The sequence below is a fragment of the Panulirus ornatus genome, chromosome 42, assembly GCF_036320965.1.
Source record: "Panulirus ornatus isolate Po-2019 chromosome 42, ASM3632096v1, whole genome shotgun sequence".
In the NCBI taxonomy this organism is placed as follows: domain Eukaryota; kingdom Metazoa; phylum Arthropoda; class Malacostraca; order Decapoda; family Palinuridae; genus Panulirus; species Panulirus ornatus.
The window spans coordinates 1559305-1573319 of NC_092265.1; the positions used below are offsets into that span (position 1 = coordinate 1559305).

At 39.0% G+C, this 14015-nt stretch overlaps 1 protein-coding gene across 4 annotated transcripts in view; it reads left to right on the forward strand.

Annotated features, from left to right (window-relative positions):
• The window catches only part of LOC139761808 (multidrug resistance-associated protein 1-like), a 134959-nt gene that overhangs the window by 19584 nt on the left and 101360 nt on the right, over positions 1-14015 (forward strand). For all 4 annotated transcript variants that reach the window (XM_071686294.1, XM_071686295.1, XM_071686296.1 and 1 more), the window contains exons 7-11: positions 5477-5674; positions 7180-7363; positions 9830-9998; positions 11859-12010; positions 12357-12494. In XM_071686294.1, coding sequence (XP_071542395.1) covers positions 5477-5674; positions 7180-7363; positions 9830-9998; positions 11859-12010; positions 12357-12494 — 841 coding nt within the window. The remainder of the gene's footprint in view (positions 1-5476; positions 5675-7179; positions 7364-9829; positions 9999-11858; positions 12011-12356; positions 12495-14015) is intronic.

The window sequence follows — 14015 nt, forward strand, 5'->3', positions numbered from 1 at the left end:
GTCAGCATATGGTGCTAAATCTTTTAACTCAGATTGTCTCTCTTTATAATCCCTAAAAGCACTTTCATAGGTAGTTGTTGTACCACCATACAGAGTTGTATGGTAAATGGCTTGGGTGTTGTCTTGCAGTAGTTGACACTCGGAATATACTGAACTGTATGCTGACTAAAGTTCCTGAAGACATTTTTCTTGAATAACCCTGCTGAAAGTGCATAAAACTTGAGCACTAGATAATGATTTTGTGAATTCTCAGTCTATTTGCCCTTATAGAAATATTTAGTATGAGAAATTATTACCATCTCAATTGCTTTTTTCTGACCTACCATACTCTCAGGAAATTTTGGGACAATTTTGGGTAAGTATGACAGAGATAAAAGCATGAATAGATTGTTAAAATCTTACAGAAGTCTTTTATAAACAGTATATGTAGATGAATATAATATGTAGTCAGTAATATTCATATTCTACCTGAGGTTTGATTTATTGCATATGAATTAGTGTTACTAGTATCCTTCACTTTTGATATAAAATCTTAAAAACTAGAGTTGAGAATATTTCCAGATTTAGAGGTGAATGTTGCATTAGGGTCTCATCTTTAAGCTCCCCTATTTTGGCATCCCTCCCTCACTTTGCTTCTTCGGACCAAGCTTCCTCTTGGGCTGATCTATGTTTGTGGCTGTTGATGGATCAGCCTTTCCCTCAAGGTTCTGTCCTGTCTCCTACACTTTTTCTCTTTTTTCTCAATTATTTCCTTTCTTTTACAAATAAGCAGATTCACTCATAGGCTGATGACTCAACAATGCATTCCTCCACATCCTTCAAATCAGCTGTTTCTTTTCTCACTCGTTCTGCATCTCATTTTGACACAACTTCCTTAATAGACTTTGACATGGACTGGATATCTCAGTGGGGTAGATGAAGTCTGGTTAAATTTAATGCCTCAAAGACCCAGTTTCTACCCACCACTCAGTCAACAATTCCTCACGACTTTCCTGTTTTTGTGATGAAGGTCCTTTTTTTCCCCAAACGGTTGCTCCGTTTTAAGCTATCTGTAAGTGCTTGGATTGCAAATGGACCGGTGTTTTATTTGAAAGCTTTGATATGTTTTCAGGAGCTGTAACAGGAGATTCTTTAAGGTTTTAATTGCACTACTTGTATCAATGGGAACAAAGAATGGATTGATTGTTATTTCTGGATGGGATTTTGTGGATTATGGGAAATGGGGGAATGTCCCTTGAGATACATACCTAAAGTCCTATGATGAATACTTCAGGGTTAGAAATATGCATGTTATACTTCAAAACAGCAAGCTTTTTTAATAGAAGTGCAGAGAAATTATGTACAAAGCTGTAAGGTAATAATATGATGGCAGTAAGTCACCCATGTTGCTGCACCTCTCTACCCATAAAAAGCAGATAGTCAGTAACACCCCACAAAAGGTTACTTTGATGCCTTAGCAGCATCACTTAGTTATGATATTCATCCTCTCTCTCCCTAGAAGTGGTGTAATACCAGACTGTGTTTCATGCAGGCTGTAGCCACATAACATTCACTCAATGCATGGTAAAAATGTTGGTGATGATGTAGAAAACTTGTGTATATTTAGAACCTGAGGCTGTCATTGAAAAAAATCGTATATGTTACACTAGGCTTGTATACTCAAAACCATGGTTGGCAAAACTGTGACAGGCAAAGGACCTTCGAAGTAGCCAAGTAGGGATTACTCATCCTCCTCAAAGGCTCAGGCTGGGGTTTCTCAGTGTGTTTGGTGTAACCAAGATGAGAAGACAGGAGAGATAGTAGGTGTAAGGAAAGAAACCTGGATGTTCTGGCTCTGAGTGAAACATTGTTTAAGGGTAAAGAGAAGGAAAGGTTTGGAAATGTCTTAGGAGAAAGTCAGGAGTTGGTGAGAAAGCAAGAGTTAAGGAAGGGTTAGCATTAATGCTGAAGGAGTTGTGGAAGTGTGTGAAAGAGTGTGAGGAAGTGAGCTCTATTCATGTTAATAAAAATGAAAGTGGATTGCAAGAGATGGGCAATTATTAATGCTTATGTACCTGGCCATGAGAAGAAATATTATTAGGCTAGTATTCTGGGATCAGTTGAGAGTGTGTCAGCACTTTTGATACTGAAGACTAAGTGTTAGTGATGGATGATGTGTATGTAAAGGTGAGTATTGTGACAGTTAAATGAATAATGAATAATGTGGCAGTTGAGGGTATAATGGGTTGGGGGCATGGGGTATTTAGTAATGTGAATGGAAATAGTGAACAGCTTTTGGAGTTGTGTGCTGAAAAAGGACTGGTTTTTGGGAATACCTGGATGAAAAAGAGACGTGCACAAGTGTACATATGTGAGTAGGATAGATGCTTAAGTTATTTTAGGCATTATTGAATTACATATGATTGATAAGCATGCAAAAGAGACACTTTTGGATGTGACTGTGCTGAGTGTGGCAGCTGATGAGATGTCTGATCATTATCTTGTAGAGGCAAAGGTAAATATTTATAGAGGTTTTTGGGAAATGGGGAATATTATGGGAGAGAAGAGAGTGGTGAGAGTAAGTGAGCTTGGAATAGAGACTTGTGTGCAAAATACCAGGATAGATTGTGTAGACTGGTAAAAGGTAAGAGTAAACGAAGGTAGGGGAATATTTGAGGAATGGAAGGGATTTAGGGAAGCAGTGCTGGCATATGTGAAAGGTGTGTGTGGGATGCATAACATGGACAGATTAGAAAGAATTGTAAGAAGTGGGATGAAGAAGTGATGTTGCTAGTGCAAGAGAAAAGAGGTATGTGGGCATTACTTGAAATCATTTGGAGATGTATAAGAGAAAGTGGCAGGAGGAAGGTGCGGGTGTTGAAAAAGAGGGGAGATGAGAGTTGGCATAAGCAAGTGTTCATGGACTTTAGGGAGAATAAAAACATGTTTTGCAAGGAGTTTAATAGTGTGCAAAGAAGTAGAGAATGTTTGGGAACATTGGTGAAGGGGGCAAATGTAGATGTGGTAGCAGGAAGTGATGAAGTGAGGAGACATGGAGTGAGTATTTTGAAGGACTGTTGAATGTGTTTAATTATAAGATGGCAGATATAGGGTGTTTGGGTTAGGAGTGTGTGTGAAATGAGAGATTGGATGGTCTTGCTGTTGAATTTCTTAAGGGTGATTGTGTTGTTGATTGGTTTGTGAGGATTTTCATTGTATTTATGGATCAAGGTAAGGTGCCTGAGGATTGATGGTATGCATATGTAGTTCCTTTGTATAAAGGCAGGGAGGGCAAAGGTGAGTGTTGAAACTACAGTTATATGTTTGTTGAGTGTACCTGGTAAGTTGTGTGGGATTGTAGTGTTTGAGAGGGTGAAGGCATGTAGAGAGCATTAGATTGTGGAGGAACATTTTGGTTTTAGGATTGATAGAGGATATGTAATTCATGTGTTTGCTCTAAAGATTGTGTATGAGAAATACTTAGAGAAACAGAAGGATTTGTATGTAGCACTTATGGATATGGAGAAAGCGTGTAATGAGGTTGATATGGATGTACTTTGTGCAGGGTCTTATGAATATATTTTCTGGGAGGAAAGCTACTAGAAGCTGTGAGAATTTTTTGTGAATAGCATAAGGCATATATGTGAGTAGGTAGAGAGGAGAGTAAGTAGTTCTGCGTGAAGGAGGGTCTGTTGCAGGGGTGTGTGTTGCCACTGTGGCTGTTTGAGGAAAGGTAGATGCAAGGGACTCGGAGAAAGAGGAGAGAGTATGTAGGGGTAGGGGGTAAGTGGGGGCTTTGGAAGTGTCACTTGTTTGCTGATTACAAAGCGCTGGTGGCAGATTCGAGTGAAAAGGTGCAGAAGTTGGTCTCAGAGTTTGGGAGTGTGTATTAAAGGAGGAAGTTAAGATTAAATGTGAACAAAAGCAAAATATCTCAGAAGAAATACGACAAAGTTGGAAACCAGATGAAATAGAGCACTCAGAATAATCACCAGCTGCCTAACGTTGACAAAAACTCACCTCCTTCCCAGTGAAATAAAGAATCTTCATTACAGTCTCATCTCAATATGCTCAGTAGTCATTTCTTGGCAGCAGAACTAGATCCATTTCACCCAAACTACTACATAATTAACGACCAACCCCTAAATAGAAATAAAGGCTTACCTCTCCTTCATACTGTAGCAACCTGTACTAATAGATCCCCCTCCACCACCAACAAACAAAACATTGACAGAATCTATGCACGCAATTAATGACTCAACAAGCATAAGACAACTGCCTTCTCAGCCTTCTTTTATATTCCACAAGACATATACCCTGACACAGCAATTCCAGATATGTAAGTGTTATGCTTTTTGTTTGCTTTCTTGAACTATTCAGTTTCTTTGAAATTACAAACACTGATTCAACATATCACAAGACCCTTCACACCCAAGTTGCATCTTACCTGCTGAAGACATTGAATGCACACATATGCATAACTTGTCCTACATTCATAGAACAGACATACACATAACACCACTGTACTTTGTGACCTATGGTTAATGCTAGTGGATATGGCTGGCTTTCTGAGCACTGCAGAAGCCCCATTGAGAGAAAGTATGCAGTATGAAGATAAGCTGAATTAAATAGGAGTCTTTTAGAAAATGGGTTACACTTACTGAAGTTTTACTTGATGTTCAACTTTTAAGGAATGTATCTTCTCCCTTAAGTGGAAGCTATGTGTATCTGAAGATTGCATAACTGGACAGTGACAAAATTTTTACCACATACTACAAAGATATCCCTGGGGATAGGGGAGAAAGAATACTTCCCACGTATTCCCTGCGTGTCGTAGAAGGCGACTAAAAGGGGAGGGAGCGGGTGGCTGGAAATCCTCCCCTCTCGTTTTTTTTTGATTTTCCAAAAGAAGGAACAGAGAAGGGGGCCAGGTGAGGATTTTCCCTCTAAGGCCCAGTCCTCTGTTCTTAACGCTACCTCGCAAACGCGGGAAATGGCGAATAGTATGAAAAAAAAAAAAAAAAAAACTACAAAGATAAATCTGTACAAGTTTAATTTGATTTTCTGAGGTAGGGTCATAGGTTACGGTGAAATGGTTGTCTGAAATAAATGCTTCCCGGTGATTGTGTACAACTTTTAGAAGACTAATAGAAAGTTATACATACTAAGTTTTGGAAGTTATAGAAAAAGGTCAGTTCCAAAAAGTGACATTAATTTGGGGTACAAAACATGCACGGAGTGTTACTGTTTTTCTAACATTTTTATATTCAATTTGTGTCTCAAACTCTTATATTCATACTGACTCAAATTCATGATCATTTAACAGAGATAAGCTATGTTATTGTTTTCACAGAAGAGGTCAAGCATTAGATTTTTTTTTTAGTATTGTCTTATCTTTGAATATCACATTATATCTTGAATGTTGCTATTAAATTGGATCAGTGTAATGTTGCAAAACAGCAAGCTCATAATAAAGATTTTGTTCCCTAATCAACAGGAAGGGTGAGTCTCACACCATGGCTACCTACACTAACAATGCTACTCATTTAGAAATCTCAGGTACTGCAGGCAACAAAGAGCACTACTTGTCTATCTTGCCCACTATGGTACGTTTGTTTGCACCCTCCTTCCTTTTTGGTGCCCTTTTGAAACTTGCCCATGACATCTTGCAATTCATCAGCCCTCAGATTCTCAGGTAAGTTCATTTTAGAAGTGCCTTTCATGTTAGATATATTTACAGTAATGCTTAAAGGCTAAGGGGATGAGATTCCTTTTCTGTTCAGTTTTGCTCTTATTTCTTAATACTACTATAGAATAAACATATTTCTGAGGAATGAAATACTGATTTTTCATCTTGAAATGCTTGTAATAGGACTTAAGTTATCTATCTTAAGCTTCACACCTCCTAACCCCTTATCTATCATATGGTCAGTACTTTGCCAACTGCAGATTTGTCAACCACAGTTTCTCCAGGTTTTCAGATGAAGAGGGATCTCTGTACATCTGTGAAATAACCAGTTTAAAGTTCCCAGTCTTGATGATTAACTTCTCCCCTTCATTTGAGGAATTTAGTAGATCTAGTTGTCATAAGGGAACCTTTGATGTACAGTACAGCTCCTCCACATGTCCTAACTGTTGCATTACACTTGTACTGGTTGTAATTCATGATCCAGATATCACTCCCCTTGTAAGATTTCATGTGAGTTTTGTTAAAGGCTGCAAATACTCTGGCTCATTCAATAACTTTAAAGAGGGATTTTATTAGTAATGAGTGACTTAAGTCCACTAATGTTTGCGTGTACCATGCTTTACTGTACCTCCCTGATCCATTTTATGGGGTCCTGCAGCATTCAGGAGGCTACGCATTTTTGGTGGATGGGACCACAGGCCAAGAAGAGTGATGATGTGTGTCAGTCTTTGTGGGATGAGTTTAGGGCACTTGAGTAGTTGCTGACTGTCTTCAGTGTGGGACTTTCAGCTTGGTAATGAGAGGTCTTGTGAAATGTTGAATTGATGTTTGTAATGTTAGAGAGATGGTTTGTATTTTGAATGCAGGCAAGAAAGACTCATCATAAATGAGAATCTAGAGTTCAGGGAACATGTTAAGGAGATAGAATGATGGAGCCAAGTAGTGACTGATATGACTGTGAGAATTTTCATTAAAAGTGACAGAAACCTAGTTAGGAAGATATGTAATATAACAGGTCATACAGAGCAGACCTCATAGCTTTCTGCTTGGCATCATTTATATTAAAAAAGTCTGACATTCTGAACATATTTCATCCTTATAGTCGTCTTTTTTAACAATTCAAGTTTAATGAAATGTGCAGAATTGTATGTACTGACCTTGAAAGCTCATTAGGAAGAAAACTAGAAAGGTTTGAGAAAAGGAAAGATATAAGCAAAATGTATGAGGAATAATTTGATGGCTCCTGTGAAATAATTTTCAACTTTTTTGTGTAATGTAAACCACAACCTTGACTGAGGGCACTTGCCATATGTTAATGCATATCTCTGTATTAGTGATACTTGATACAGGTATCTCATAGCACATCCTTAAACTAGACTTTTTGTAGAGTTCTGTAGTTTTTTAGTGCTTTGTTGCAACTGTTTGATGCTTTGATTAAGAGCATTGATTTATGGTTAAAGGTTTATAGAGTTAAGGTTTCATTGTTTTTATTTGTTTTTCCTTATTTTCAGTGCAATAATAAACTTTTCTGAGAATGAAGAGGAGAATGAGCCTACGTGGCATGGATACCTTTATGCTGTGTTGATGCTGGTGTTTGCACAGGTACAATCATTTTTGCTTGGACAGTATTTCATGAAGATGATGTTAGTGGGCCTTCAGATTCGTTCTGGAGTCATATCTGCAGTGTATCGCAAGGTAAATAATGAGCAAAATATTATGATGTAAGACTTTATTACTCATTGTATATCCAGTTTTTAGAACAACTTATATGCAACCTGATCTTTGTGCAGTAACAGACACTTTGTGCTCGCACCTGTTTTAGCAACATACTCTCCCATTTTTGCATTCTCATCTCACTTGTAAGTTTTCTGCAACACTCTTTTTGTACTTCTTGCTTATACACATAGATGTCTGTCCTTGCATTCTTCTTATTTACACACCCAAAACACTCTAGCATGCTATTATCCACTTTCAGTGTTTTTTTTGTTTGCTATACCATTTTGTCTTTTTTCATTTTGCTCTGTCAGTTCGATTCCACCCTGCAGTCTAGGAAATCTGCCTTCACAACTTATCTCTGCCATTCCATAAATGGAAACACAATTTCTCTTATGATTAATGATATTTGCTGAATCATGCCTTTTATCAAGCTTTACAGTTCCCAGAAACACTGAGAGTACCTACTTACCTACAAGTACTTATGATGAGATTTTACTATTGGGCAGGGATAGCACAAGGAGATGGAGGGATGGAGTAAAGAAGGCTTTTTGTGCTCTGGGGCCCAAATATTCAGGTGCCAAGAGATTTGCATGGGACATAATGAATAAGACTAATGTGTTGTATTGGTGGGCAATGTGCTGTCACTGGGCTGAACCAGGGCTAACAGCAGTCAGTTGAAACCGTGAGTAGTCTGTGAAGCTTGTCTGTGGATGAGAGGCTCTGGTTTTGGTACACCATACATAACAACTTGACAATGGATGTGAGCAAATGATCCCATTGTTTATTTGTTTTTGACGCTACCTCACTAAGGTTAATAAATCAGGTTGGTATGAATAAAAGAAAAATGTGTTATCTTGGCTTCTTAACCCAGGATCAGCTTCCATGGTGCTGAGAAAGCTGACCATGTTCTCCAGACAAGTTCACAGGTTAAGTAGTATTTAATATTGTGATGGTATGTGTCTGTCTTTGTAGGGTGAATGCAGGGCAATTAAGAAGTAGGTTTTCAGTGTCTTTAGCATGGTAGTTTTATCTTGGAACTGGTGGGGAAGGCTTTTCTTTAAACGTTTTTGTTTCCTTATTTGATATCTGTTTTTTCCTCTTCTGTTTGTCTGTTTCTTCATGGTTCTAAACTTGCATGCTTGCATTATTTTCACACACATATTATTCAGTTAGAAGCAGTGAAAAGTTTTTATCGAGGATGTAAGGCATGTGTACGTGTAGGAAGAGAGGAAAGTGATTGGTTCTCAGTGAATGTAGGTTTGCGGCAGGGGTGTGTGATGTCTCCATGGTTGTTTAATTTGTTTATGGATGGGGTTGTTAGGGAGGTAAATGCAAGAGTCCTGGAAAGAGGGGCAAGTATGAAGTCTGTTGGGGATGAGAGAGCTTGGGAAGTGAGTCAGTTGTTGTTCGCTGATGATACAGCGCTGGTGGCTGATTCATGTGAGAAACTGCAGAAGCTGGTGACTGAGTTTGGTAAAGTGTGTGGAAGAAGAAAGTTAAGAGTAAATGTGAATAAGAGCAAGGTTATTAGGTACAGTAGGGGTGAGGGTCAAGTTAATTGGGAGGTGAGTTTGAATGGAGAAAAACTGGAGGAAGTGAAGTGTTTTAGATATCTGGGAGTGGATCTGTCAGTGGATGGAACCATGGAAGCGGAAGTGGATCATAGGGTGGGGGAGGGGGCGAAAATTTTGGGAGCCTTGAAAAATGTGTGGAAGTCGAGAACATTATCTCGGAAAGCAAAAATGGGTATGTTTGAAGGAATAGTGGTTCCAACAATGTTGTATGGTTGCGAGGCGTGGGCTATGGATAGAGATGTGCACAGGAGGATGGATGTGCTGGAAATGAGATGTTTGAGGAAAATGTGTGGTGTGAGGTGGTTTGATCGAGTAAGTAACGTAAGGGTAAGAGAGATGTGTGGAAATAAAAAGAGCGTGGTTGAGAGAGCAGAAGAGGGTGTTTTGAAATGGTTTGGGCACATGGAGAGAATGAGTGAGGAAAGATTGACCAAGAGGATATATGTGTCGGAGGTGGAGGGAACGAGGAGAAGAGGGAGACCAAATTGGAGGTGGAAAGATGGAGTGAAAAAGATTTTGTGTGATCGGGGCCTGAACATGCAGGAGGGTGAAAGGAGGGCAAGGAATAGAGTGAATTGGAGCGATGTGGTATACAGGGGTTGACGTGCTGTCAGTGGATTGAATGTAGCACTTGCTTGTTTAATATGAAAATCATGCCAAGAAAAATTTATTGCAAATGATTAGAGCTGTGCCATGGATCTTTAGTACTGTGTGATGGACATCAACCAAATTCTTAGGGAAATATTTTGTATGTGACAGTGGGAATGATATGCATAGAATGTTTGGATGTATTTTCATGAACGTATTTTGTGATGATACTCATAAAAGTACCCTTACTTTATATTTAAGTTATACTGTTAATGTTTTGCAGGCCTTGAAAATCTCCAGTTCTGCTAGAAAAGAGTCAACAGTTGGAGAGATTGTGAACCTGATGTCTGTGGATGCCCAGCGATTTATGGATCTCACAACTTATGTAAACATGATATGGTCAGCACCACTTCAGATTGTCCTGGCCCTTTACTTTCTGTGGGATCTTCTTGGTGAGTTAAGAAATGTGTTTTCATTTGATTTAATGGCCCACCTGTCTTTCTACTTGTACACATGCCTTAATCCTTGGTAAAAACTTTTTACTGCTTCTAGCAGCTTACCTCCCACACTCTATACTCATAAGACCTTCCTCAAAGCATCTCTGTCAACCATATCATATGCCTTCTCCAGATCCATAAATGCTACATACAAATCCATCTGTTTTTTAAGTATTTCTCACAACATTCTTCAAAGCAAACACCTGATCCACACATCCTCTACCACTTCTAAAACCATACTGCTCCTCCCCAATCTGGTGCTCTGTACATTCCCTCACCCTCTCAATCAATACCCTCCCATACAATTTCCCAGGAATACTCAACAAATTTACGCCTCTGTAGTTTGACCACTCTTCTTTATATCCTTTGCCTTTGTACAATGGCACTATGCATGCATTTTGCCAGTCCTCAGGCACTTCACCATGATTCATACATAAATTGAATATCCTTACCAACCAGTCAACAATGCAGTAACCCTCTTTCTTTATAAATTCTACTGCAATACCATCCAAACTCACTGCCTTGCTGGATTTCATCTTCCGCAAAGCTTTCACTACCTCCTGTCTCTTAACCAAACCTTAACCAAACCATTCTCCCTGGCCCTCTCTCTTCGCACACCACCCTGATCAGAACACCCTACATATGTATATGTACGTTATCTTTGTATATGTGTATATATGTGTAAGAGAGTGGATGGATTTTTCTTTGTCTATTTCCTGGCGGAGCCTTGCTAACGTGGAAAGTAGCAATCAAGTAAAATACGTAGATAATTGAAAAATATAGATAATGATAATGGTAATTTCTTTCTTTGATACGTGTTTTCTGTTTCCCATGTGAGGAAGGTAGTATGATGAAAATATCAATGAACCTGAGAAGAAAAATTCCCTACTATTTACTTCTCTTCCTTTAGGAAAGTAATTCAGGAGGGGGAGGATTTCCATCCCCCTGATCCTCCCCTTGGTCACCTTTTATTATGCACTGGAAATACACAATCAGTATTCTTACTCTTCTGTTTTTAGGGTTGAAAAAGGATGATAATGATCATGATGATAATTATGATATGGTGATTGAAGTGGGATGGTGATTGGGAGGTTCAAGTCAAGTACATACCATCAGACTGAGGAGGTGCAGTGTGGTTTCAGAAGTGGTTGAGGATGTGTAAATCTGTAAATCATGAGTTTGCTTTAAAGAATGTGTATGAGTAATACATAAAGGGATGTTTATGTGGTCTTTATGGGTCTGGAGAAAGCATATGATAGGTTAATAGAAATGCCTTGTGGAAGGACTTAAGAATGCATATTGTGGGAGGAAAGCTATTAGAAGAAGTGAGATTTTATCAAGGTTGTAAGACGTGTACAATTAGGAAAAGGGTGAAGGCTAGTCTGCGGCAAAGGTGTGTGGTGTCCCTGTGGATATTTAGTTTGTGGATTCATTGATTGAGTTGAAAATGAAAGTCTTGGAGAAGGTGGCAGTTATGCAGTCTGTAGGCTTGGAGAAGGCCTGGGAAGTTAGTCAGTTGTTGTTTGTTGATGAAACAACACTGATGGCAGAGTTGAAAGCAACACCAGAAGGCAGGGGTTAGAAGGTTCTGACTCCCAGAGATCTTAGAGAATCTCTTACAGCATGGAGGACATTGTCCCAGAAAGAAACCATATTTTATTCATCAAAACCAACTTTTTTTTTCTGTTAATGTAGGTGAGTATATGGATTTACTCAGAGATAGCCTGGCAGATTTTTTTCTTAACCAACCTTCTTAGCTTACAAAAATTGAACTACAAGAATATCCTTTTTAACAAAAATATTTTTTTGGGCCAGGTCCATCTGTACTTGCTGGCTTGGCAGTTTTGATTGTGCTTATCCCAGTGAATGGGGCAATTGCTAATAAAACCAAAGAACTACAGATAAAGCAAATGAAGAACAAAGATCAGCGAGTGAAGCTCATGAATGAAATCCTGAATGGTATAAAGGTTGGTCATAGCATGTCTTAGTTATATGAGTCATTGATACTTTAAGTCATTGATATTTTTGGATAATGTACTTTGTCTTTTTTCTTTTGAATGCTTAATTCTATCACAAGTATTGATCCCCTACCACTAGGTTTCTATTTTGATACCAGCTTAGTATCTTGCTTTCTGAACTTATTTTTTTCTTTCCTTATTGTCCTTGTTGTCCTCCACTATGGTATGAAGGAATAGTGGCCTTTATGAAGAACGTTTGGTATCATTAGGGAGAAAGATGATAAGATTGTGTGATCTTGAAAGTGTGACTATAGGTATATTGACTAAGATATTTAGATCAGATTTTGATTTCCAGGTTTTAAAGTTATATGCATGGGAACCATCCTTTGAGGACCAAGTAGTTACTGTGCGTAATAAGGAGGTCAAAGTTTTGAAGCAGACAGCTTACTTGAATGCTGGGTCAAGCTTTATCTGGACCTGCACACCTTTTTTGGTAAGATACAAACTGGATGATTAAAGAAGCTTTTAACTATAAAGAGTGGATCATTGAGCTTTGACTAACATAAAAGTGCACTTGTCCTAGAGCTTTAGTATCAAGAGTTGACTGATTGTTTGCTAACTTCATATGGTAGGAAGATGACATAGATGGCAAAGAAATATTTGTTTCTATGTCACAATACATTGCAGTGATGTTAGATTTGATACTTCCGTACTTCCTGCCCCAGGATTCCCGTCTGTCTTTGTGAGGCTCCTGCAGCACTTGGGGAGGTCCTAAGAGTTGTGATATGTGTGCATCTATGTGCAAAGAGTACAGTGCTGTTCAGCTGAAGGCTCTCAGTATATTTATGACAATAGTTGCATCACCATAGGTATGCACGGTGTTGAGATGTTGTTTGTAGTACTGCAGGAATGGGTGATGTCTTGAGCACAGATGGGAGACTGTGATTCATATCTGACTGTGGAGTGTGACTTCTGATGGATTTATGTCTGGTGGGTTGGAAGTCAGTGCTTATGTTATTTCAGTGTGTATATGTTTTGTTTGTGTTGTATTTATTTTGGGGGGCTTGGGGATCCACAGTATGTGAGTCCCTAAAGGCTAAGAAGCAGCACTCTAGTTCACTGATTATGGAGACTATTGCCATGGCCACCCAGTGATGGAGTTCCAGGTGGGAGCAAGTGTCAATGATACAGATATATAGATAGGTAGTGGGATCTGTGAGTAGAGGTTACTAAAGTGTGACTTAGAGTTAAGCTTTTTATTTCTACTTGGGGTTGGTGGTTAGTTATGAAGTGGTTTGGGTGGGAGGGGTCTAGTGCTGTTACATAAGATTGGATACTGAGTTTTTCGAGGTGGGACTGAATTCAGAGGATCTTTGGTTCATTGTGGTGTTGAGTGTTTCTGGTTGTCAGGAAGCCAGTCATTGTTCTGAGAGCAATATTTTGTATAGTGTGCATGTTTGTTATATTTGCTTTGAAAGGTCAGGGAATGCAAAGGCTTAGGGAATGAATTGTGGAGTGGTAGAGTGGATGAAGCATAACAGTTTGAGGTGGTTTGGGCAGGTGGAAAGATTGCAAGATGGGGAGTTTGCAAGGTTAGTTTATGATAGCATGATTAAAGGGGTTGGTGTGAGAGGAAGACCATCTGAGACATGGAGAAACAGAGTGGAAGAGTCCTGAATGGAAATAGGGAAGAATGAATAGAATGGTGTGTGTGAGGGATGAACATAACTCCACAAGCTCTTCACCATTTCCATTCATAACACTGAATACCCTATGTGCTCCAGTTATACCCTCAACAAACACATTACTTACCTTTGCATATAAATCACCCATCTCTAATACCTGGTCTCATATATCAAAACTGCTGATGCACTCACTCAGATGCTCCCAGAACACAACTGCTTCCAGAGTACATGTCATCCTTGATCTTTCTTCTCTTGGCCAGGTTCATAAACACTAGTATTCTCTTGGCCAGGTTCATAAACACTAATAATCACCCTTCTCTTGCCATCCA